The sequence below is a fragment of the Zootoca vivipara genome, chromosome 7 (assembly GCF_963506605.1).
Source record: "Zootoca vivipara chromosome 7, rZooViv1.1, whole genome shotgun sequence".
In the NCBI taxonomy this organism is placed as follows: Eukaryota; Metazoa; Chordata; class Lepidosauria; order Squamata; family Lacertidae; genus Zootoca; species Zootoca vivipara.
The window spans coordinates 49,243,702-49,270,381 of NC_083282.1; the positions used below are offsets into that span (position 1 = coordinate 49,243,702).

At 43.4% G+C, this 26,680-nt stretch overlaps 1 protein-coding gene across 2 annotated transcripts in view; it reads right to left on the reverse strand.

Moving 5' to 3' along the window:
• Positions 1-26,680, reverse strand: part of CACNA1S (calcium voltage-gated channel subunit alpha1 S) — a 65,461-nt gene that overhangs the window by 7,727 nt on the left and 31,054 nt on the right. Inside the window, exons 21-43 of one of the 2 annotated variants that reach the window (XM_035122301.2) lie at positions 26,328-26,415; positions 25,993-26,100; positions 25,310-25,362; positions 24,593-24,739; positions 23,856-24,057; positions 23,589-23,747; positions 22,763-22,873; positions 22,296-22,379; positions 19,361-19,417; positions 17,894-17,929; positions 16,280-16,417; positions 16,035-16,100; positions 14,347-14,438; positions 13,665-13,824; positions 11,744-11,871; positions 10,224-10,320; positions 8,903-9,005; positions 7,582-7,683; positions 7,060-7,184; positions 5,453-5,581; positions 4,297-4,505; positions 2,092-2,159; positions 1,765-1,868 (exon numbers count right to left, since the gene is read on the reverse strand). In XM_035122301.2, coding sequence (XP_034978192.2) covers positions 1,765-1,868; positions 2,092-2,159; positions 4,297-4,505; positions 5,453-5,581; positions 7,060-7,184; positions 7,582-7,683; positions 8,903-9,005; positions 10,224-10,320; positions 11,744-11,871; positions 13,665-13,824; positions 14,347-14,438; positions 16,035-16,100; positions 16,280-16,417; positions 17,894-17,929; positions 19,361-19,417; positions 22,296-22,379; positions 22,763-22,873; positions 23,589-23,747; positions 23,856-24,057; positions 24,593-24,739; positions 25,310-25,362; positions 25,993-26,100; positions 26,328-26,415 — 2,566 coding nt within the window. The remainder of the gene's footprint in view (positions 1-1,764; positions 1,869-2,091; positions 2,160-4,296; positions 4,506-5,452; positions 5,582-7,059; positions 7,185-7,581; positions 7,684-8,902; positions 9,006-10,223; positions 10,321-11,743; positions 11,872-13,664; positions 13,825-14,346; positions 14,439-16,034; positions 16,101-16,279; positions 16,418-17,893; positions 17,930-19,360; positions 19,418-22,295; positions 22,380-22,762; positions 22,874-23,588; positions 23,748-23,855; positions 24,058-24,592; positions 24,740-25,309; positions 25,363-25,992; positions 26,101-26,327; positions 26,416-26,680) is intronic. The other variant, XM_060277002.1, reaches the window with a different exon arrangement.

Here is a 26,680-nt window from a genome sequence, read left to right on the forward strand (position 1 = left end):
GTCAGGCACTATCTATTCACCTGGGTGGATGTTTAAGAGGGGATGCAAGACCCAGTTTCCTTGAGATGACATTGCTGATATATTGAGTTCCATTTTCCCTGTGTTGCCCTTCGGCATTTTGTCAGAACTGATCTGTGGCAATTAAAAAACACACACCTGCAAATGCAATTGCAGAGTCAGCCTGTCCACTGTGAATAGGCAAACCGCTACTGAATGTTTTCAAAGCTAATGTCTTTCAATTAAGTTTCTTCCTCGGTGGTTCTATCCTTTTATTGTTTCCTGTTGAGTGTAGCTGACATTCACCAATCCACAGAACGGTGCCTTTGAATTTCCCTTTATTGCCAGTCATGGGAGAGGGCTTAAATTACTGATTTCCTCCCATTGTTTTCATGTTCATGTAATGAACTCTCTCTCTCTCTCTCTCTCTCTTGCCTTGAAAAAGTGGTACAAAATGGCAGCCATGGGGAGCAGAAATAGAGTTGACTATACTACATACAATAAGTACCATCTCTCTCTCTCTCTCTCTCTCTCTCTCTCTCTCTCTCTCTCTCTCTCTCTCTCTCTGTGTGTGTGTGTGTGTGTGAGAGAGAGAGAGATGGTACTTATTGTATGGAGTATGTTGTTGTTGTTGTTTAGTCGTTTAGTCGTGTCCGACTCTTCGTGACCCCATGGACCATAGCACGCCAGGCACTCCTGTCTTGCACTGCCTCCCGCAGTTTGGTCAAACTCATGTTCGTAGCTTCGAGAACACTGTCCAACCATCTCGTCCTCTGTCGTCCCCTTCTCCTAGTGCCCTCAATCTTTCCCAACATCAGGGTCTTTTCCAAGGATTCTTCTCTTCTCATGAGGTGGCCAAAGTATTGGAGCCTCAGCTTCATGATCTGTCCTTCCAGTGAGCACTCAGGGCTGATTTCCTTAAGAATGGATAGGTTTGATCGTCTTGCAGTCCATGGGACTCTCAAGAGTCTCCTCCAGCACCATAATTCAAAAGCATCAATTCTTCGGCGATCAGCCTTCTTCATGGTCCAGCTCTCACTTCCATACATCACTACTGGGAAAACCATAGCTTTAACTATACGGACCTTTGTCGGCAAGGTGATGTCTCTGCTTTTTAAGATGCTGTCTAGGTTTGTCATTGCTTTTCTCCCAAGAAGCAGGTGTCTTTTAATTTCGTGACTGCTGTCACCATCTGCAGTGATCAAGGAGCCCAAGAGTATAGTCAACTCTATTTCTGCTCCCCATGGCTGCCATTTTGTACCACTTTTTCAAGGCTTGAGTACTAGCACTTTATTATTATTATATCAAAAAAGGCATACACACACACAGTGACAGACAATTGAAAACAAAAAAATAATAATGGGATAAATAAATAATAATGGGATAAATAAATAAAACCCTCCTCCAAGGGAACTGAAACTGAAATTAATGAGCGACTGAGGGTGGTTATTTCAGAAGCTGAAAATGACTTTCGCTGAGTGAGGCTTAAATGCAAACAAACTTTACAGAAGGGTTTTGGCTATGGGGGAAGGCTGGATAATATGGAACTATATTAAGTTTCGTGTGGAATCAAAATATTAATTCTGCTTTCAGCTGATTGTGGAAAAGCAAAGCTTCAACAATGCTTAATCGTTCTATTGGGACTGCAGCCCATATATGTACACATCCTGTCTTTTGTATCTGATGGAGTTGTATGGAGAACACTGAAAGCACAGCTTGGGTTGTGGTCTCTTTAGCTTGCCTAAAGTGAAGCAATGGGGCACTTACCTGCTGGATGGAAAACTGTAGTTTTGACTGGCTCTGGACACCATGAGCTGGCACATTGCTCATTTTTCCTTTACGGTTTTTAGGCCGAATAGAGCATTTGTTGGCTAGAGGGGAGAGGGAAAAGAGACAAAAGGAATCAGAGATAATTACATTTTCCAAGTCTTAAAAGTTGATATTTTTACTAGACACATGCCAGTTGCAAATGTTTTCCTTACACAGTCCCCTTCTCCAGTTAACCTCCTCCCACACCAACTTGAGTAGAGGCATTTAGGGATTATGAGATTAGACTGGCCCTGGAAATCCCTTGGGCTGTTAGCAAGAACTCACCTAGGTCAGGTAGTTGATGAGATGATGGTAGCATCCTCTCTCTCACTAGTTCATTCTCATACATCACCCTATGGAGCAAAGCACTGATAGTAAGTTCCAAGAAAATACCCTGTCCCAAACTACTATTAATACTCTTTAGGGTGACCCAAAAGACTATGATTTTAAATTAAAAACAACAACCCAAAGTTATTGCCCAGACCATAGCTCTCCAGCACTTTCTTTTCCTTTTTCCAATCTTCTCCTCTCTCTCTGGACTCAGCTAGATTAGTAAAGAAAAAGCGATTTATGAATACGAGTTGTATATGTGATATAACATTGTGCTACCAAATGGTGCAGTGGAGCCCCGTTTTTCTCTACCTGTTTTCTCTGTTTAAATTTACAATGCATTTAACTGAAACGCTTCTTCGAAGTGCCTAGATACAGCCTCTCGTGTGTGTGTGTGTGTGTGTGTGTGTGTGTGTGTGTACCACAGCTAAATATATATGTGATGCAATCCTCAAAGAGGCTTCTCTTTACGGTGGTTTAAAAGTTTCACCCGGTACAGAATGCTACTTTCTCTCCGCAGAAAGAATTGCAAACATACCATGCATGCTCTGGATCCCCAGTTCAAGCTTCCAAAAAGTCGGGCGCAACCTATTACCACCTGTATATCCTAAAGCATTTCTAAGGTTTAACATCCATGCACTAAGTTACCACTGTGAGGGCATACAGAAGGGCATTCTCATGGGTGCCCATCACTTCTGGAATGCTCTTGCCAAGAAAGCTAAAGCTCAGCACCTTTCAGAAGTGATCAAGATTACTTCTCTTTTTTGGGAGGGATTTTGGTGACGAGAAGGTGTTGGGTGGTGTCCCTTGTGGTGGTTAATGGAAGGCACTTTGATAACATTCCCAGGGTAAAGGTTCCCCTGACCATTAGGTCCAGTCGTGACCGACTCTGGGGTTGCGGCGCTCATCTCACGTTGGCCGAGGGAGCCAGCGTATAACTTCCAGGTCATGTGGCCAGCATGACAAAGCCGCTTCTGGCAAACCAGAGCAGCACATGGAAACACCGTTTACCTTCCCGCTGTAGTGGTACCTATTTATCTACTTGCATTTTGACGTGCTTTCGAACTGCTAGGTTGGCAGGAGCTGGGACCAAGCTATGGGAGCTCGCCCCATCACGGGGATTCGAACCGCCGACCTTCTGATCAGCAAGTCCTAGGCTCTGTGGTTTAACCCACAGCGCCACCCGCGTCCCTATTCCCAGGGTAGAGAAAGTTGTTTTTTTTTAACAAAGGCGGGGTTACCAGTAAAGGCAGGGGTAATGGTGTAATTTTTAAAAGAACCCTTATGTCACAAGAATATAAGAACAGCCTGCTGGATCAGGACAATGGCCCATGTTGTCCAGCATCCTGTTCTCACAGTGGCCAACCTGATGCCTATGGGAAGCTTGCAAGTAGGACTTGAATGCAACAATATTTCCTCCTCCTGTGGTTTCCAGAAACTGGTATTCAGAAGCATAAAGGTAAAGGTAAAGGGACCCCTGACCATTAGGTCCAGTCGTGACCGACTCTGGGGTTGCGCGCTCATCTCGCATTATTGGCCGAGGGAGCCGGCGTATAGCTTCCATACCACCTCCCATTTCCTTTTGCATAAATTTACCTGGCCACAGCAAGCCCAGCCAGCATGTTATCCCATAATGCTTCATTTCGAATGATGTTACACCATAACTTAGTGTTGTTCCATATGTACCTATTATAACTTGGGGCGAGGGAGCGATGGTATCCCCTACTGCTGCCATCTTTCCCTCAAAAAATGCATCAGGAACATTGTGAGATAATGTGGTATCCTAGCTAGCTACTGACTGCAGCAGTTCTTGGCTGCTTCAATCAGCTGGGAAAATTTCTTTAAAATGAAGGAAAGTGGGCTGTGGTTTTTTTAGGGTTGCTACTCCAGCCTTTACTGGTAAGCCACCCTTCCTCCAAATTTTTTATAACTCCTGAATACTAATTCATTTTCTTCCCCAACCTGCCCACCCCAATTCCCCAATCAATGAAAAACTTTTAAAGAAAAGCTTTAGGACAATTCTAGACCTATCGTGTTATATCAGGGTTCAGAAACTGTGCAAAATCCAGTCTTTAGTGATCCAATCTCATGCCACAATCAGCCCACGGAAAGGAATGCTACTCTCCTAGCTTGTTATGCTCTCGGTTTCTTGGGCTTTACCCTGTTGTTGCATTGTTGTTGGCGTTGCTGTTGCTGTTGTTCACATTGCCACCCCTTCCTGGTGGGAAGTCATCAAGGAATACTGGGGAATCCAAATCTTCGCTTCCCATCTCGGTGAATTGTAGAGGTCTCTGGCTAGCCATATGAGGTGGTAGCGGGCTGCTTGGTTCCATGAAGGTGTCAACGTGGCCAAACAACCCCCCTGTCCTCTGCATTCAAGGGCAGGGGAGAAAAGAGAGGAGGTTGTTATTTTGGTCTTTCTTAAGCCCTTTGTGTTCCAGTTAGGGGATGGAGGGAACAATATCTAGTTAGTGAGAAAGCACAAATTATATTTAGGGGCAAACCAAACATTATATTAAAAGTGTTTTAAACTACCATGTTTACAACTACCTAATTCAGGCTTCCTCAACCTCCATTTGTTTTGAGACTACAATTCCCATCATCCCTGACCACTGGTCCTGCTAGCTAGGGATCATGGGAGTTGTAGGCAAAAAACATCTGGAGGGCTGAGGTGGAGGAAGCCTGACCTAATTATTTTAAAGGGTGGACTCAACCTACCTAGTGATTATTATATTGGGGCTCTCCATATTTAATATTTTAGTTGTGTTAACCGAAAATAATAGAAATTTTAAGAAAATCAACTTTCAGTGTGTGCACATTCTATTTTGCTCAAAATATTTTGTATATAAACACACACACCACAGATGCCTCAGCTTTATTTGTTGTATGTTTCTTTAACTCGACTTTGGGTGCTTAACATTGAATGATGGCTGACAAGGAGCCACAATTTGAGGTAAATGTGTTGGGTGTCTCACATACGTAATCTGTGGGGGTCCCAACTTCCTCTTAGATTAGAATTCCACTTCTGCTTTATCTCCTTCACCCACCATTACAATGAGTATTCTGTAAGAATATAAAAGACCACTAACACAAGTTTAGTCAATCAATCAATCAAACAAACAAACAGAAAACAGAATAGCACATTCAACCAAGGAAAAGATGAACGATAACTTCATGGGGAGACAAATGGGGTGGGGAATGGACTCATTCTGTGAGGGGAGCACTGCAAGTGTGTCATTGCTGAAGTTTTCAGCGGAGGGTTAAAGGATATCTTGGATGCCCATTAAGCAAACATGATATCTGTGCTCATACTCACCCTATAGATGCCTTCCTCCATTGCTGCCTCAACCATGGCTCTCTCAAGTTCCTCCTCTGCCGTCAGATCCCCAGAGATTGCTCTTTTGATCTCAGGAGCTGCTTCCTCTTCAATGGTCCTCAGGCCAGCCTCATGGAAACAACACAGAAATGATTATCATTGGCAGGGACCATTCATGCTGGAGAACAGGTGTGACTCAAACCACCTTCTCCTAAGTCATGATGCCTTTCCTTCCCATGAAATTAACTTGGAGGTCAAGCTCTTACAGTATATATCCCTAGTCATGCACAGCTATGAACCTGCCAGCTTCACAAAGTACTGTATATAAATCAGTGCTTATGTTGATAGGGGGAATGCTCAGTTATGCTGCACCACACAAGGGGTGTGACATAGCTGGCGGGGGGTGGAGGAGTGAAAATTCAGCTGAGCACAGCATTATAGTGACATGTTGATCTTCTTAAAAGGTTATTTTAAAATGTGCTATAACACCCTTAAAATTTTAAGCATTACTGTGTGATGATTCTCCCCCCCCCCAAAAAAAAGCTAGATTGAAAAGGGCAAATTTAAATAATCAGAGAGAGAGAGAGAAATGCATGCTGCTAAATGGTGTTGACTGGAAAAGTGCTAACAGAAAGCATGGCCAGGTATGGTGACAGGCTTAGACACCCAATTAATTACCACACACATCAAAACCATGCTTCTTCAAATTCTAGAAAGCTCATTGCTGTACAACTACCCCATAAACAAATCAGAACAAATGCACAATAAAGGCCAGATATCACCTAACCTCTGTGCAAGAAAATCAGGATGCATGCTCAAAAAACAAGTTGCCCAGAGGAACTCTAATACTAAAGCAATCTACATATGCAGATACTGTGCTATTGTCCAATTCTTTCCAAAAACAAAAATGGATTTCCAGAAAGTGAAAAGAAGCATGGGGAGAGCACACAGAAACATTTGATGGCAATGGATGTGTCCAGATGGACGTTGATTATAGGATGGACTTTACTGGGTGCTTCCAGATGGGTGTTTATTGTAGGACAGCTCCTCATGCATGGCTCTTTTTTTTTTTTTAAAAAAAAAGCTGAGTCCACACAATGTTGTTGGCTTCAAAATCCCCGACCATATTGTCTCTCCTCCACCCACCATTGAATCTGGATTTACTTTTTCCAGGGAAAATCTAATAAATAACAAAAGACAGTTACAAGGTATGTGGATAGCCCTTTTGCAATATCAAGCCCCTGCCTGTAAGCACCCAATGTCATTCAAATGCCCCATGTAAAGTGAATGAACCAAGAGCGGCAATTCCAGAGGAAACACAAAGCATGAAAACTTCCAGAAAGATTTGTCCATAAGCATTTTGTGGGAGAAGATGGGGGGAAAGGGACAATAATTTCGTAGGGATATTTGCTAAGAGATTATTTTCTTTAAAATGCCAGCTCTTTAGAGAATCCCATGAAAACAGCAAACAACTGCATCACAGTATCTGGAATTTGGTGCATATGAGAGAACCCAAAGCAACTCTGTTTCCCTCTCTTCTTTCACTCCATTATGGGCTGGACATCTTTCTACTCTGCTGGATCAAGTGTGTTCCATTTCTCACTTACCTGGATTTCAACAGCATTCTTCTTGGGCCGGTATCCGTAATACTCTTCCTGGCGCTTCATGAATTTTCTGAAGTGCTCCTGGATGAGGAAGGTAGCATAGAACTTGCCCACGGTCACCTCATCATCTGGAGGAGGAGTAGGCACAAGTAGACATTAAGTTTGTTCAGCAAAAGAACCCAGCCAACTTGTGTGCATGTGCCAGGCTGCTTGGGAACACACAAAGGAGATTTATGAAATACAAGTTGTAGAAAGAGGGTTGGAGATTTAAAAGAAAATGAAATAGTTGCATTCTATTCAGTGTTTCCTTTAAACATATTTGTTTCGGTAAGCCTATCCAGGCACACAGAAGTTGACATGTTTTAATCTCTTTTTATATTACGGCTGATATAATTATTTCTTTAAAAAAAGTTTTTAATTTCTTGTTTTAAACAGTTTCTATTGATAATTTTTATATTTCTTGTAAACTGCTTAGAGTTTTTGTTAAGGTCAAATGGCATTTAAATAAAGAAATTAAGGACTTGCCTCCAATTGGTGGAATGACTTGATCCAGAAGCTTCATGCTGGTTCTCTTCCATATTTTTTTAATAATCATCCTTAACTCTTCATTGGCTTGTTCAAAGTTACCTGCAAAAGCATCAACCGCTTATATGAAACTTACGGCATCGGATCTTTGGTCTGTCTTATCCAGTAGAATCTACAATATTCCTACATCTCAGGCAGATATCTTTCCCAGTCTGCTACACAAGACTCTTTTTAATTAAAGATGTCAACTGATTGAACCAGGTGTTTTCTTCATGTAAAGCATCCATTCATGGCACTGAACAACACATTGCCAATAAGTCAGCCACAATGGTTTATCCTTTCCTCCTCATTGTCTGCCCTCAGACAACAAGTACTCATGCCAAATTAATCAATGCTCTCTTACAGGGCCGTCTTAAGCATATCTGGTGCTGTGGCACCGTGGTACAAAGATCCCTCCGCCCCGCGGGGCCCCCCCCCGTTTCCCAGTGCGGCGCCCCCTGGCAGCCTGGCACCCTGGTGCATTGCGCCACCCAGCCTTGCCTTAGGGCCAGCCCTGCTCTCTTAATTAATGCATTAGCATCCCTTGAAATAAAATCCCATCATCTCACTCACTTCCTGTCTTATACCACTGTACAGCCTGGTACTTGGGGTGAGATCCTTTTAAATCAAACATTGGATTTATTGCTGTAGTGCTGTCCAGATTCGTGAAGAAAAGTTCTGCTTTTCTTCTTTTGTTTCTGCTGTTCTTTTGGGGGGCTGCTTTGAACTGAATATTTTACATTGAACTGAATATTTTTAGCTGCTTTGAGGTTTCTCCAGACCAGATAAGGCTGACTACAAGAACAACAACAATAGCAGATGTTGCTGTTGTCAATATTACTGTGCTAACACAGGTAAGTGCTTTCATTTTTATCAACCCTCAGGTGGACAAAATCCTTAATATTTGCCTTTGACTCCTTAAAGGCAAATATTAAAGGCAAATATCCTTTGCTTGGGCTCCTTAAAACGCCAGAAGCGGCATGGAGTTGGCATGGCTCCATGCTGAAACTACTTATGCTAATTTACAACAGATGAAGACCTGACTCTTGGAGGTCTTGTGATTAAATGCACCGGAAAGGCATTAGTTACTGTTGATTTATGGCTTCATCTGCTGGGCCTGTGTAATCACGCAGTAATGGATTTTGAGGTCGGCAGAGCTTCTGCTGACATATAAGGTGACTAATGTTCTTCAGAACCTGTGAGATGAATAATGGCAGCTGTGAGAGAGTGCAGAGGAGTTATTCAGGAATGGATGTGGCTATTGATACATTTCATCTCTCACCTTCTGTCTTGATCTTGAGAGCCGTTCTCACCAAAGCAAAGAGTGTTGCATTGAAAGTGACTGTGCCGTCACTATTCAGGGGCATATTCATGCTCACCAAGCGCTGCAAAACACACACAATGTCAGAGACATTACATCCCAGGTTTTTTTTCCAGGCAGAGTGTGTTGAAACTCACTTCTGGCACCTCTCAGGTGGGCGCCATTGTCATTATATGAGAACAAGGGTTCATGGTGAGTTCTGGCAACAATTTCCAGAAAAACAGCACTGAATGTATCATTTACATTCACAAACACACACTCTTGGAACACACCCATATGTCCCATACCTGAAGGAGCGTCTCCACCCCAATCATTCAGCCCAGACCCTGAGGTCCAGCTCCGAGGGCCTTCTGGCAGTTCCATCACTGCGATACATGAGGTTAGGGAACCAGGCAGAGGGCCTTCTTGGAGGTGGTGCCCACTCTGTGGAACACCCTCCCATCAGATGTCAAGGAAATAAACAACTTTTAGAAGACATCTGAAGGCAACCCTGTTTAGGGAAGTTTTTAATGTTTGAAGTTTTATTCTGTTTTTCGTGTTGGGAGCTGCCCAGAGTGGCTGGGGAAACCCAGCCAGATGGGTGGGGTATAAACAATAAATCATTATAATATTATTAATTATTATTATACCATAGATCACCATTATTCATTTTCTTAAATTTATATTCCACCTTTCTCAAGTACTGGAACCCAAGACATCCAGACAGACCTGCTTCACTTCAATGAGACGAAGGTCTTGTGTGCCCTTCAGGCCATACTCAGGGAGTCAGTGTCCTACCCTCCATTTGACAGATACAGTAGCATTAAAAATACCGGTTCTTCATTCCTTCAGCTTAAAAAAATAATCTAGTGCAGGGGTCAGCAAACTTTTTCAGCAGGGGGCCGGTCCACTGTACCTCAGACCATGTGGGGGGCCGGACTATATTTTGAAAAAGAATATGAGCAAATTCCTATGCCCCACAAATAACCCAGAGATGCATTTTAAATAAAATGACACATTCTACTCATATAGAAACACCAGACAGGCCCCACAAATAACCCAGAGATGCATTTTAAATAAAAGGATACATTCTACTCATGTAAAAACATGCTGATTCCTGGACTGTCTGCGGGCCGGATTTAGAAGGCGACTGGGCCGCATCCGGCCCCTGGGCCTTAGTTTGGGGACCCCTGATCTAGTGCGATGAGGACTGAATTTTGTACAGGGGCCAGGGCGTGGAGACTAGGACACAAACTCAGACCTAGTTAGGACTGGTAAAGAAACATTTCCTCAAGACTCCTACCTTGCAAGCCACACGGTGTGGACAAAACTTCCCAAAGCCCAGGGGAGGCTGGATTCGTCTCAACAGAGTCACCACATCTAGATGTTTGATGCGGCCCCTGAGGAAGAGGAAGAGACAGCCATGTTGCAGAAAATGGCACGCAGGTTTCTAGCTCAGGGAGCTGAAGAGATCACGATGCAATGGTCTATTTGGACCATTCTCTAATCCCAGTGAATGCACACACGGCACCTGCTTATTTTCTTGTCATGGTGATGGAGCATACAATTAAAAGTATATGTTTTGAAGTATCCTTAAAAGAGGCAGGTACTTTCCGCCTTAGAGCACACTAAAAACTAGGAAGCCTGCCATGTGGAATGTTGAGTGGGCGGGCAAGGTCTCAACTCCCTCCAGCTTTGTGGATAGGTGAGGACCCACATGGGCTGAAATCTTTTGCACATACGATATACAAATGTGCTATATGAAACAATGCAGTCTGATGAGCCAGTCCCCATGCCTCATATGCAGCACATGTTTTATCACATGTACATGACGTGTACAATGGGAAGCCATAACTAATCCCAATTCCCTCCTGTATGCACACTTCCACGATAAAGAAATGCAAACACAGATATCAGTTTATGTGTTATTGTAATGTGAGCACAATCTGTAAAGTGGGTCTGCTGGTTTATAAAAAGATCAGCTGTCACAAAAGACAACTGTATTTTTTTAAAGTGATATTGACCACATTTTATTTATTTAAAGGATTTCTGTCCTAATCTGCAAAGAGCAATTTTAGATTTCACCAATGAGAGTCACGTGCCCAGGCAAATAAATCATTCTGAGTACTTGGAAAGTCCTTTCTGGACCCATACGTCCTTCCACGGTGGGGACATTGTTTCCTGGGTGGGAGTTGATCATGGTGTGGATTTGCCAAGCGTACCTTCCTCTTAGCACATTTCTCCCTTGCATCCTGACTTCCTTTTTACCTGGGCAAGAATGACCACAGCTAGAGCCCCCTGATGTCCCTATTTGAAACATACCTTCTAATAAATCCATGGGTATTCCAAGTCAGTATAATAAATCAAGGTTTTATATTAATGCTGAAACAATCTGATAAAATGAAAAGAGAGTTCATACCAATATTTCTCATTCTATTATCACACATCTGACTTTATATGCCTTCCAAGCATTGACGTCCCACAACATTTCTAGGAAGTTACATTGAGCTCTCTTTCCAGTGCCAGTAGAGACTCAGAGCCAAATTAGACAAGACATTTGCCAGGTAATCTGTTTTCGCACAGCAGATTTTAAAAAAAGAAAGAGCTGGTATAGGGCATCAGTGGAAGGTTTCCTTTCACTGTGAATAGCAGAAATGGGGTGTGATTCTGATCAAGGCCATGGCATAGGCATGTACCGGCTAATTATTATTTTAACATAAACCAAAAAAAAAAATGACAATAGGTCAAACTACATGATAGACTTCATGTTTAGATGGCCCACAGATCCAGTGTTTACAAATGTAATAACTGATAGTTTCTCACTTGGCTTCAGGATCGTATTCTGCCCAGATTTTTTTGAATTCATCCAGGTGATGAGGACCCAATATGGACCAATCCCGTGTGAGGTAGTCAAAGTTGTCCATGATAACAGCAACAAAGAGGTTGATGATCTAAGGAGATATACATTGGCACAGCTTAGGTGAAAGATAGCAGAGGATAACGGCCACCTGAGCTGCCCACCGGAATGAAGTCGGCTGAAGGCCTCTATACCAACGCACATAAAACTAAATAAAGTATAATTGAAGGGGTAGTTTGTCTGAGAAGGCAATGCATGTCACAGGCATTCTGCAACATTGGTTAGTTCAATTCTTAGGCTCGTGAATACACCCTTCCACCCAGAATCCTTGGAACAGTGGTTCAACCCCCCCCCACAGAGCTACAATTCCCAGCACCCTTAAGAAACTACTGTTCCCAGGATCCTTTTTGGGGTGGTGAGGAAGAGATGTGATTTAAGTGCATGTGTAGAAACAGCCCAAGTGTTCAGTTCATATGTGCAACTCCATCAGGCAGCCAACCAGGTTCAAGTGTGCTAGGAGAAAAGTGGTCCTTATACAAGCGTGCCCTCAGAAGTATAAGCAATGACTGAGCACACCACTGTGTTGGGCTGCTTGTGGGGACACAACACTGACTTGCTGTTTGTGATTGTGACAAATCATTCATATTATTCCCTTGCCACATTGATCACCGCTCTCAGCCTTGGGTGTAACAGAACTGACCTGCCACTGCCACAGTGCCTAAGAGGCAAAACTGATGAGGGAAGGAAGCAGAGAATTCCAGGGCTACGTTACACATTTATAGGTAGCTATGTGTTAATATGAACTGCGGCCACCTGAGAAAACTAAAATGAGACAGAATATCTAATGAGTGCCCAGGGCTTTGAGAAGAGTACCGGTAATTTCTGTTTCCCCAGCATGAGAAATGTCAACAGCTTATTTGCTGCAAGCTAACTAAGATGGGCAGCTTTATATGTTTATTATTTATTTATTAGTATTTATTATTTAGTGTACATTTAATAAATATAGTAATAAAAAGTAAAGTTAATCTAATCTTCCCTTAATCTAACTCAGGCATCCCCAAACTGCGGCCCTCCAGATGTTTTGGCCTACAACTCCCATGTTCCCTAGCTAACAGGACCCAGTGGTCAGGGATGATGGGAATTGTAGTCCAAAACATCTGGAGGGCCGAAGTTTGGGGATGCCTGATCTAACTAAATAATTATAGCAGATGAAATCTGGTATAGGGGTAAATAATGCAGGTTAAAGACTTCTTCACATTGGCAACTCAGGTGGAAAGAGGAAGAGCAACAGCCTAGCTAAATGCGTTTCAATCACAGGCAAAATTCCCTTTCCCTCTCTCCATAATGGCCTTTGATTGCCTTTCAACAGCAAACACAATGATACCTGCTTTCTTTCCCGAATTTGCAGCCTTTGAGTGGATTTGATGGTCACAGACTGGCCCCTGAGCTATGACTAGTGATCAGCAGCTCCTAAACACCATTTCTGGAGTCCCCTTCCATCAGAAAGAATGAACTGAACTACCGGTATGTGCAAAGCCAAGACTACTGCTGAAGAAATGCTACAAGGTCTTTGAAGGAGAGAGGGGACTATTTTTAAAAGTGAGCTGAAAGTGCTTTGGGAGACATCATTGCCTCCTGCAACATACACACAAATTTCTGATTTGACCCACAGTTCTGCAAACCTGTTTGGCCAAAGGTGAAAGTAGGATGATGTTATGCATCACATGCAACAATTCTCTCCATCAAACCACCTTCAGCACCCCCCATGATCATGTCTAGTTCGTCCCTTGATGATGATTGCTACTGTACCCTATTTATCCATATGCTACAAGTATGTGCTAACTGACTAGGAAATAAGCACAAGATCAGAGAACAGAAATAGCTTACCAGGAATGCGCATAGCATGTAGAAGCTGACTAAGTAGAAATAAGCAAAGTCTGTGCCACAAGTATATTCTTCCCCAGGAGTAACGTCAGCCTCAGGGTCACATTGCTTGCCATAGCTGGAAGCCAGCAAGATCTCCTGCCAGGCCTCACCAGTTGCACACCTAGAGAAAAGGGATAAAGTGAGGCAGGGGCCCCTTTCCAGAAAGTATTTTCTAGATTAGAGGATATGGAATGACCAGCATTCTAGGACTCCAATCCTGGGTACTGCAAAATTGCAACCATTGCCTTGTTTCCATTTGTAGGACTTTCATTTCTGAGTTGCCAGAATTAAAATGAGGTGTGAACCCAACACTAAGGTTTCTTAGTGGCATGTTGTTGTTGTTTATAGCCCGGCTTTTTCCAAAAACTGGGGCTCAAGGTAGCTTATAAATAAAATAGTGACCATCAGCATATGAAGACTGAGGAGGTATTGTGGAAGTGCCAGGGAAAGGGCAGGACAGATCCATGCCATGTGTTTAAAGCACATGGCTTCCCCCCCCCCCAAATCCTGGGAACTGTAGTTTGTTAAGGGTCCTGGGAATGGCAGCTCTGAGGGGGAACTACAGTTCCCAGGATTCTTTGAGGGGAAAGTCATGTGCTTTAAGTGTGCATTGAACGCACTTTAAATGCACAGAGATACTGACCTGAATAGCAGCAGCACTGCTTGTGGGAACGTCTGAAAGTTGTTGTTCCGATTTATATAGGTTCCATCCACCAGAGCAATTTTCCCGAACATCTGTAAATCAGAAAGTGCCACTGTGATAAACCTGCACTTTTTTTGTACCAAAACCTGTTCTCTTTGTACCAGTTTCCTTTTGTTTCTTGCTACTTGGTTGGATATAGTCTTAGCCATGTTTAGAGTAGACTCACTGAAATTAATTGAACAAGTTATATAATAATAATAATAATAATAATATTAATAATAATGTATTATTTATACCCCACCCATCTGGCTGGGTTTCCCCAGCCACTCTGGGCAGCTTCTAACAAAATATTAAAATACAATGGTCTGTTAAACATTAAAAGCTGCCCTATTCAATGGGTCTGTTCATGACTTGGCTCACATCCACATTATACAGTTTAAAGCAATCTCATACAACTCTAAAATTCATGACTCTCTCCCCCCCCCACCTTTCCCCAAAGAATCATGGGAAGTGAAGTTTGTTAAGGATCCTGAAAGTTGCTAGGAGACTCTTAGTAAACTACATTTCCAAGGATTCTTTGGGAGAAGTCATGACTCTTTAAGTGGTGTAAGAGTGCAATCTACCGGTAAATCTGAATCTAACCAATTGCTGCTTTCTACTTCAGTTGTTTACTGTCTTTCTGACTGCTGACATCCCCCACCCTACCCCACCAAGGACATTAAGTGACTGCAGTCGCAAACCTCAAGCTTACTAGAGATTAAGTCACACTGAACTCATACAATCATAGCAAGAGCTCTCCTGAATCAGGCCCAGGGAACCATAGCTGCCAAGTTCTCCCTTTTCTCGCAAGGAAGCCTATTCAGCATAAGGGAATTTCCCTTTAAAAAAGGGATAACTTGGCAGCTATGCAGGGAACATCTAATCCAACATTGCTTCATACAATGGCCAACAAGATGTTTCTGGGAAGCCTACAAGGACAACATGAAGGGAACAGCCCTTCTCTGTGCCATTTCCCCCACAGCAACTGGTATTTAAAGGCCAGTTGCCTTTAACCCTGGAGGTTCCATTTAGCTATTAGCTGAGGACAGATCTGTTCTCCATTAATTTGACTAATCCCTGTTTAAAGCCATTTACACCAGTGGTCAGTCCCATAGAACTCATGGGACTTATTACTGAGCAAATATGCATAGGAGTGGGTTGTAAAACTCCAGACTGAAAGCCCACAGGAACCAAGTGGCATCCTTTGGAGTGACATCTCTGTTTGCAGGTCAACGGAGAAGGACATGAGACCTGCAAGGTACAATTATTTAATGGGCCAGATCAGGCACCATGTCAAGAGAGTTACACTTTGTTTCAAAACCTTTGCAGGATACATGGTGTCCCAAGCAATTGAGATGAGAAGAATGGGGAGCTGAGACTGAGGAAAGCTGCCAAGGAATAAAATGGAATGACAATATGATGTTGTTGTTGTTTAGTCGTTTAGTCGTGTCCGACTCTTCGTGACCCCATGGACCATAGCACGCCAGCTACTCCTGTCTTCCACTGCCTCCCACAGTTTGGTCAAACTCATGTTCGTAGCTTCGAGAACACTGTCCAACCATCTGGCCTTATTACCATGGATGGTTTATAACTGGGAACTTGGCTTACACTGCCACTGATAGAGTTTTTGTGTGTGTGTGTATCCTTACCTGCATCCCAATCACAGCATAGATAAAGAACAACATCACAATCAGCAAGGCCACATGGGGCAGTGCCTGCAGAACAAAAGAGAGAAGAACCCAAGGGTCGCAAAACTGCAGTGCAAGGTCATGAGCATCAAATGAGATGGGAAGCGTTGAATCACAATGCTTGTCTCCAACCTCACCCAACCTCTAGAACTCTTCAAGCTCCAGGAGCTGGGCTCACGCCCTTTCAGCCAATGTGATGCACTTGCCTGGAAGGACTTGATGAAGGTCCATAGTAGATTTCTAATGCCTTCTGATCGGCTCAGCAGTTTTACCAGCCGTAGGACACGGAAAAGCCGGAAGAAAGTGATAGAGATTCGGCCGCCCTCATCAGGATCTGTGGCATGCTGTGGAAGGAGCACATCCCTTGGGCAGTGAACAAGCATGAAGCAGGTAGAAGGAGACAAACTTCATTCAAGAGTAGATCTGGTGTGGTCAGCAGGCATGCCCATAATAAGACAGCAACCACCCCCAATTTAATTGTGGATTAGGGGGCCAACCTGGTATGCACTACTGAGACCTGGGACGTCAGGCTGCAAGGTGTTGACTTTCATCAGCAATGTCTGTCTGGGTTCTCTGCACCACCAACGTAGACGAGGGCTGGCGATGGTGGGTAGTATCAATGTGGCCTATAAGGATTCAGTCTTCATTTACTCCATTTCCCCCTGCTGAATTCCTGTGTACACCAGTTTGGGCACCAGGGACAGATGGGGAATTCTGCTGTTGTACCGACTGCTGCCCAGCAGTCCCCACATCTGAGCTGACAGAAGTGGTCTCAGCATGGCTACTGACAACCCCCAGACTGATTGACTACTGTAATGCGTTGTACCCGGCTTTGCCTTTGAATACTATCTGGAAACTTCCGCTAGCTCAAAACACAGTCTCCAGACTGTTGGTGGGGGTGATATATCTCAATGATACTTGTCAGGGTTGATGTGGCTACTCTTGAGTAACGACCTGGCACATGCTTGTCTTTTAGAAGTTTTTATTGGTGCACATTATTTACAGTGGTTTACATTATTTACAGCTGCTGGTTTCATGTCTGCTCATTCCGATTCAGATTCCTGCACTGGCGCCTTTCGTGTTCTAGACCAACATAAAAGCCGCGGAACTGTGAAGCGTTTCCCTTTTCTCCGCCTCCTCAGTTCCGGCGTCGGGGGGAATGGTCTGCAGGCTGCCTGACTTCTGTCCCCTCTTTCCCCCTCCCTCTCTCCCTGCCTATGGAGCGAGGGCTCTTGGATGTTGCTAGAGGGCTGGCACTCCCTTTCCGTTTCCTGGCTCTCCCCATCAGACCCTTCGCTCTTGTGGCTGCTGGGAGACAGGCTGCTTCTGATGAGGGGGGGCTGTTCTCTGTAAGCCTTCCCCCTCACAATACTGAAATAAATTCACACTGGCTTCCAGTCAATTTCTGATCACTCTTCAAAGTGTTGGTGTTTTCCTTTAAATGCCTACACAGGTTAGGTTCCTGAAGGACTTCCTGCTCCCAAAAAAACCTGAGGCTGTTCTATAGTTGTCCCCGCCATCTGAGATAAGGCAGGAGTTTATGGAATTCCCTCCCCAGAAAATAATGTTGGCACTAGGCAGATTTATTGTTTTTGCTGCCTGACAAAACCATTTTTATTCTCCCAGGCTTTGTAATATACCTTAATGCATTTTTCTTTTTTAACATGTTATGTTCTATTTCTCTGTGTTTCTCTTGTTTTTGTAAACAACTCTGGAAGCTCTGCTGAAGGATAGCATATATATATATGAAAGAAAGAAAGAAAGAAAGAAAGAAAGAAAGAAAGAAAGAAAGAAAAAAGAGGTAAACAAACAACACTTACTTGTGTTGTGGCGTCTCCCTGGATCACTGGATTCGTCTGTAAATATATCCCAAGTTATAAGTACATACAGCAATAATTTCAGTGCAGGTAAAACAAGGACCTCAGGGCCAACAGCATGCTAAGCTAAGGGATTGGATAATACTGCAGGGGTAATTGCATGCTGACTCAGGTTTGGAATACAGTACAGGAAGGAGTTTCATGCCATCACCATTAAAAGGTTCCTTCTAATGGATCTCTTGGTTCTAAGCCTACCAACCCCTCCCTGGGCTAACGTCATGTTACCTGTGGAACTGTTGGACTGCTGGGTTTACTGAAACTAAGGGTGAGTCTGCACCATCAAAAATCATGAGTCCAGCATGACAAGAAGGAAGTGAGAGGAACAGTCAAAGGACGCAGTTTGTACCTCTTTAAACAGAGTTGGGTGATGGATGATTTGGTGCCATCATATATTTTATTGGCACACCTATGCTACAAGGGCAAACTGGATCAAAGCTGCCATAACTGCCACGGTCTCTCCCAAGGAATCTTAGGAACTGTAACTATGTGTGGATATAAAAAATAACCTTCACAGATCTACAGTTATGATAGAAGGCTCATTTTGGGAGAAGCCGTGGCAGGAAACTGGTTTAGATTTGTAGTGCAGACGTATCCTAACACTGTGCAAATGTTGGCACAGTGATTCTAGGAGCGAGCACTCAGTGCATATTTAATACACAATCAGTCCCATGGTGTATTTGCAGAGCAGATCACCTGGGTATGTTGTGCAACAGCACACAATCAATGCAAAACTTGTCCGTGGATTTGTGCTTCTGCAGAGCAGTAAAAGCATCATTTTGAGAAAAGTAACTATTGCATTCAGACTTCAGTTTTCTGGCTGCTGGCTACAGAATCTTCAGGTCTTGATGTATCTTCTAGAATGAAGCTGCACAGAACACGCCGGCAAGCTGGACCAGGAATGGAAGGCAGCTATAGTGTAAACTAGATGTGCAGTGATGCACTTGCTGTACATCAGAAACAAAAGCTGATAATTGTACCGCCAGAGCTTTGCAGGACTCTTATTTTAGTGCAACCATAAAAATGCCACTAAAGCAGTGTTAGAAGCTAGAAGCTGTTAGTTTTATGCAACAATGCCTGTACAGCGCCTACAGAATGTAAAAAGAATGTGATATATTACTGCTAATCTTGAATGTGTATTACCCCAACCTCTTGTGACAAGCCAAAAGAAAGGCTTGCTGAACATGTGAAAGGGGAGCAGATGAAAACCAGCACCCTCCCACCACCAGCATCGTCTTCTCTTGAGGCTCACAACTTTCTCTCCCTTTTCCTCCTCGATGGCAGAATCTCTGAAGACTCATGCAGTCCACACTAACACAGCAGGGCACAGCAATATGGAATGGTCTAGGAAGGGACAAAGGGATATATGAAAGAAAAGGTTCTCCACAACAAGCTCATGCAGCTGATATTTACAATGCCATTACAGCCACCGCTTAGGCAGTACAATCCACCTCTGGAAGCAAGAATTATCTGTTAAGAGAATAAAAGAATCAGCCGAGGAATCCTACAAATGTAGTGGGAAAGTAGAGAAGTGAAAGACAGAGAGAAAAAGGGACAAGGGATGGATTGGAGGAGGAGGAAGAGGAAGAGGAGCCATTTTCAGGGAGGAAGAGAAGGTGGTCCACAACAATAGAAGGGCATGATGGGAGATCTTAGGAGACCAACAAAGAAGAAGACAGGCAGAAAGGAATAAGGGATAAAGGATAAAGGAATAAAGGATGCAGAGACTGATGCATGGAATGAGGACTACAAATGACTTGAACAGAGCCTAGAGTCTCCTACTGGAAATAGATTTTAAAAAGCAGCCTAGATAAGAAAGTTCCAGCTAACAATATAGTGCAATAAGCCTTGGACCAAGAAACCTACTGGAGCATCACTGAAGGCACAGGTATTCCTAGATTAGAAGTCTATGATGCATGGCCAGCTACACTCAGATCCACCCACTGTCAAGAGACCATTCATGAGCCAGAATTCAAATGGGTGGTGGGGTTTTTTCAAGTGCTATTAGACCCCTCCAAAAGTGATTAGGGTTCTTAACATGTCTTTCCCCCGCAAGGAGCTCCTACAGTGATATTTCATGGTCAGCTCTTTGAAGGATGTGGCTCCCGCCATGCTGAGTTCTTCTGAAAACATTGACCCTTTCTTTCACACATTGAAATAATCCAAAGACTGGGCAGAACCCAAGGGGAAACAGGGAAGATGGATTTTTACGGAATTAAACAAGATGGCTCATGCCAAGAGAAGTATTCTATCCACAAATGCTTGTTACAATTAATTTTTAAATGTATTCAGACAGAACTGATTAATAGCCAGACATTTTAAAATCCTGTGTGACTTGTGTGCTGTACCTGCTGCTGGTGGTTATATTGACTTCAGCAGCAAATAAACAGTTGTGTGCCTTTGTTGGATTTGTGCTCTGATTGGTTATTTGTATTTTCTGGGCCAGAAACTCTGAGCAAAGTGCTGTCTCTTGCACAAAGCAACATACGATCCCTATGGAATGCCCACAGATTATACAGTATTATACAGTATTTGCTGCCATTTGTTCTTGGACAGAAGACAATAAAAAGAGCATTATTACCTCATCTAAACAGCTCACCTAGCAGGGAGTTTATTAAACATCAATACACAAATAAATGAAACAAATGGACTAGGAGGGAGGAGAGAGGAAGAAAAGACAGGAAACACGGAAAAGGACTAGGCTAGGTTCATAAGTCAAAGATACAGTGTGCTGGAAGGGGAAAACAGCAGCACCAATGGTGGTTTTGCTTTCTGCGGAATCAAAATCAGATTATGTGATCCAGTCAGCACCACAGGGTGTACAGAGAGTATTTTAGGAGAACCGGGGCTCCAAGCATTATCCCTCTCACTTTCTTGCAGTTCCCAACTGTTCGACGGGAAGCAGCATTCCAGTGGGACAGATAAAGAACTCTGGGAAGAATGAACTCAGGGCCATTCTGCCTCTGGTACTGAACCAAACATCAGGCGCAAAGGGAAGGGAAGCAGAACACTTACCAGTTCCCAAGTCCTCAGGCTAAATTCCTAAATACCATTGAACTTGATCCCCTTTCACCTTAACTACTTAGCATATAGATCTCTCACCAGAGTTTTTTTGGCCATTTAATGAATCAGGGCATATTCAGCAAGTATTGAGGTGGATGTAAATCCAGTAGATAAAGTATTGCATGTCCCCAAAGATACCTTCCATCCCCTGCTCGCCTAATAAGAGAACAACAAAAAGTTCAGCTATATCTTAAAGCTAGGGTAAATCCTTGGAGTGACTCTTTGTACTTGGGCTTGGAAACAACTCATCAAGCAAGGTAGATATTTGCACTGACATTTCCTAATACAGTACTCTAGCACTGGCTAGAGGCAAGCTGGAGCTATAAAGAAACACAGCAGGTTTTTCCAGGGATTGGAGTATTCAAAAGAAGACAATGTTCAATATAAAGAGATGATAGTTTTGATCTTAGTAATACTGAATCAGGCATGTACACTATTGATGAAAGCTGTTCTAGATCTACCTCCTTCTAAAGCTGTTTCTATAGCCATAGATAACTGAAAATAGAAGCATTAGCAGTGCACATAAATGAAGGCACAAAAATGCATTTTAACCCAGCAATATCTACTCTTGTTCTTTCTTTAAACTCATACGCAATGCAGAGTACACATGTGCTATTCCACCCATGGTATATTTTCAATATACTCTGGTGTATATTATAGCATCCATGCACATATATATAGAAGGCACAATTTATATATGCAAGTGTTGCCATGAAGATAGTCACACTATAAGCAGACATAATAAGCAAATACTTGAAGCATGGTTGCCATGGACAGCAAATGCAGAAATGATCTGCAGGTACCATAAGGCAAACCATCTCAAAGTTGACTTTATACTAAATTTGCCAGCCACATATTACTTGCCAAGAACATATGCTTAGAGAGAACACAGAGATTACTGGGCAGGTGAAGTTTCCTGGGCATGGGGCCACATCAGTCCATTAGTTATGATCAAGGAAAGGTCGCCTCACAATACTTCTTGATGCTTGAAACTCACAGTATCCACTGAGCTTATCCACATTTGTCTGTGAGATGCCTCCCATTCCCTTAGCTTAAAGGCAATAAACCCTCTTATCTCCAGAAGGAAACTGAAGTCAAACAATAGTTTCTGTGAATCAGATATTCTGTTTAGACATGCAATAATCACAACTGTGGAAAAGTTGGGAGACTGATGCTGCTACATAGCATGAGGAACAGTTTTCTACTCTTCTTCACTTTCATGGCTGCCCAGTTTGAAATGTTCCCAGCCCCCACACTCATCCAGTGCTGGGAGCCTTTCACTTACATCAATCTGACTCAGGATGACATCAATGATGCTGCCAACGACTATAAGGAAATCAAAGACATTCCAAGGGTCCCCAAAGTAGCCCTGGGGGGAAAGGAATAAGAAAGTAGGTTCCAAAGAAGTAAGACAGGACCTTTCTGGTACCTTCCCAACCTAAGGACCGATGTTGAAAATTGTGTGACTTGGTTAGGACTAAAAAAAACTTACATGCAACCATTCCCTCCTCCCCAGCAGTATCCCCCTTAAAGTGTGGCATGTAACTCTAAGCCAGATATGGGGAACCTGTGACTCTCCAAATGTAGTTGGACTGCAACTCCCATCATCCCAGGCTATGACTATGCTGGCTCAGGCTCATGGGAGTTGTAGTCCAACGATGTATGGGGGCCATAGCTTTCCACCACTGCTCTAAGCAAAATGACAGACCCACTTCCCTCAAGGAGCCTTATAGGTCCATATCCCAAACTCACCTTAGCCTTGAAGGCTATAAGTTTAAGGATCATCTCCACAGTAAAGAGAAGGGTGAAGACCACATTAAGGATATCTGAGAGATGGTCCATTGTCTCTGATTGATTATAATGCTGTAAAGAAGATTAAAAGTAGATGATTAATAGAGCGTTGGTTTGAGTTAGAAACAAAGCCCTTAATCTAGACCCAAAGGAAGTCTACATTATGCCAAAGGGAGAAATCATATTGATTGCTAGATAACAAGTAAAAGAGATACACATGCAGAGAAAAGGCTCATCATGATGAGTGAGCTGTATGGATGTAAAGCCCCACTTATCCAACATACCTGTTCTAACAATGCCTCTCATTGCTCACTTGCACAGTGGTACCTAGGTTTAAGAACAGCCCTGTTTACGAACGATTCAGTTTACGAACTCTGCAAAACCGGAAGTAGTGTCCTGGTTTGCGAACTTTACCTCAGTCTAAGAACGGAATCCGAACAGTGGAAGGGCACCGGCGGTGGTAGGCCTCATTAGAGAAAGCATGCCTCGGTTTAAGAACAGTTTTGGTTTAAGAACAGACTTCCGGAATGGATTAAGTTCATAAACTGAGGTACCACTGTATTTCTATTTTGGAATCCCTGGAATAACAGCCCAGTTCAGTTACATTGTGTGTAGTGTACAACCGATGGATAATAAGACCCACCCATATTTCTAAATACCAGATCAGCAAGTGCTCATTACAGGGGCACTGTTTTGTAATTCTTCTTCTCCAGGCAGAACTCATGATCCCACAATCATCACTACTGCTGCCATTCTACAGGTGGGCAGCTATTCCACTCATCCATACCTGCATGCCCAAGCAGACGGTGTTCAATGTGATCAGGAAGAACATAAGGTACTCAAAGTAGGAGCAGGTCACAATATACCATATCTGGTACTGGTAGGGGTTCTTGGGAATGTAGCATCTCAGAGGGTGTGCTTTGAGTGCATATTGCACACACTGGCGCTGAAGCGAGAAGAAATACAAGGTGGGAATGGGACCAAAAAAAGGGCTAGGCAGTGCCTTCCATACTTTAGGTTCTCTTGTTCATTATCTCAGCATTATGTGCCATACCTGGTTCTTGTCCAGCTCACAGTTTTTATACTCTGTTTCACCCTGCTCCTGGAAGGTTACGATGATAAAACCTACAAAGATGTTCATCATGAAAAAGGCTATGAGGATGAGATAGATGATGAAGAAGATGGCAACGCTCATGCGGTAGTTGTAGATGGGCCCCATGTCCTCAGCGTTTGTGTCAATTGCTTTGTACAATAACCTGGAAGAGTTAGAACAGCAGTCGAGATTAATGGGCCTGGGCAAAAGACCTTTGAAGAAGTGGGCTATGAAAGGACTTTGCTCAATGGGTTATCAGCTCAGGTATCCATGCCTCCTCTGACAGGGGCGTCCCACTCTCAAAAGGTTTCCCAAAAAATCAGTACAGTATAGCTAAATAAATGTAGAGCTATAACTCTTTTACTGAGTGGGCTCCAGGCACCTTTCCCTTAAATTGCACTGTGGATGTATTATGCTTTCTGATTCTGAAAGCACAATATTTTGTTGCTGAGAAAACATGTTTTTTAAAAAACCCCAGCAACTGCATCAATTGCCATGGTTACATGAATGTCTGGTGCAGCTATCTGCGTGTAGTGTCCATAACATTGTTAGCGATGTGCATTAAAGCTTCCCCTTTCAGTGTTATTTTGCTTGCACAGTATAGCTAATCAGCAACAGTAGCAGCATACCAGCCAATCCCTCTGACAATTCCCAACAGCCCACCTTGCACCTTGCCCTATGTTGGGTTCTGCACTCACTTAGGCCATCCTTCAAAGGTGGAAACAGTGAAGAGAGACATCATGGCTGACATTACATTATCAAAGTGGAATTCATTGCGTTCCCACACACGCATGTGCTCCACAACTTGTGTTGGATCGGCGTCGACATAAGTGATGAAGTATCCGCTAGGACAAGAAACTTTATATTAGTTACAGACAAGGAGCCTGCACCTTCTGTTAATTCATACTAGACTACAGTACAGTTCTATGCACTGAGTTGAGTTAAGGATTGTAGCCTAACATTTCACCAATGCTGAGATAGTCACTCAATGGCAGTCACTACAGCAAAAAAGGAACTTGCTCAAGTTGCATAAGACTGATCCAATGAATCCTCGGCTGGCTCATCCCCTCCTTGGCCCTAGAACATCCTGTCTTGGGCTTGCCACTGGCTGCCACTGCTGGGGAACCCACTGGTGGCACTTCTGTCTGCTCACACATTTGGTGAGTGGAAGACGGAGTACTGCACCAGCAGAGTAAAGCAGGAGTCACTCTGCAGAGGGACACTGGCAGAGGATGGCAGGGCTGGCTGGCTGGAGGGACACCACCCATCCACCTACCCCAGCCTGGCACAATAGGGTTGTTGTTTTTTTCTTTTATTGCTCTGTTAACGCAAAAACTCTGGCCCACAGCTTCCCATCATACTGCGATTATAGTGTCCCAGGCTGCAGAAGAGTATGACACATAACCAAGGCTTACTTGCATTCTTCTGGAGTGATCTTGGTTGAATCTGAACAGCTAAAGAACTTCCCCTACATTTAAAACAGAGATCAAAAGTTATTTGGCTGTTTCCAAATTATGGCCTCAACAGTCCTGAGAGTACTGAAAAGTGAATGTTTCCAGCTACACAAAAGCCCAGGCCCAGTTTTTACTGTTGAAGGAGAGGAGGTGGTAATTCATGACAGTTGCTGACATTGCTGACTGGCAAACCATGTGGGAGTTGCATTGAAAGGGAATAAGATTTTGCAAGTGACTTACACATTGACTGTGAGGAAACTGCAGTGCTGCTATTAGCTTCCTTGAGGTATGTATTGACAGGCTGCAGTGGCGCCATGTTGCACCCAAGATTGAGAGGGTCTGTTGTGCGTCATGTGTGTATGTGATGTCACACACTTAGAACATCATCTGGGTAGGTTTGGAGAATTGAATAGGCTTTTTTAAAGGAAGGTTGCACATCACAGAAGGACCTGAGGGTAACCAGACCAAACTGAAGGTATTGGGCCAATATTGGGTCAACCGAGACAAATGAGAAAGGTTAATTCAGTATAGTGGCCCTGAATTGATCTGTGGCAGGAAGCTATCCCTGTTTATATAAACAAGCTTCTACAAACTCATGGACTCAAACAGTGTGGAAGTTCATTCTATCTAGGAAAGACTGTCACCTTGAAGAGCTGCACCCCAATGCAGGCAAACATGAACTGTAGCAAGGCAGTGACAAGCACAATGTTGCCGATGGTCTTGATAGCCACAAAAACACACTGTACTACATGCTAGAGAGAGAAAGAGAGAGAGGTTGGTTAGATTTTATTTGTCCTTTGCTTACTGTGATTTTTCTGAATAACTGTGGTGCAGCAAAATCTAAGTAGAGATTGCTTTGCCTGGTTCATGCATACATTTCAATGCATGCTGCTGGCTTAGAGAGGTCATCACATTTCCCTTACTATCCCTGATTTCTGGGTTATCCAGAAGAGGAAAACATTCCTATAACCCCACTCACCTTTAGCCCTTTTGCTCTGTTAATGGCTCTCAGTGGTCGCAGTACTCGGAGCACCCTGAGGATTTTCACTACTGAGATGGCACTGGACCTGTTGCAGAAAACGAGGAAAATATTACAGCGGGAACCCTTTTTGTGCTTATGTTACATGGATTCTGCCCTGCATACAAAGAATGACTATGGCCTTTTGATTATATCTAGTGATTGAATGGGGCATTCCATGGTTGGGACTGTGAACCAGAGAATGCTGTAGGACTGCCTTGCTACAGGGGCGGCTTCAGAGAATTCTTCAGAAGCAGGGTGCATTCAGACATGCGGAATACTGTATTGCCCTAGTTTTCCTGATTATAATGTTA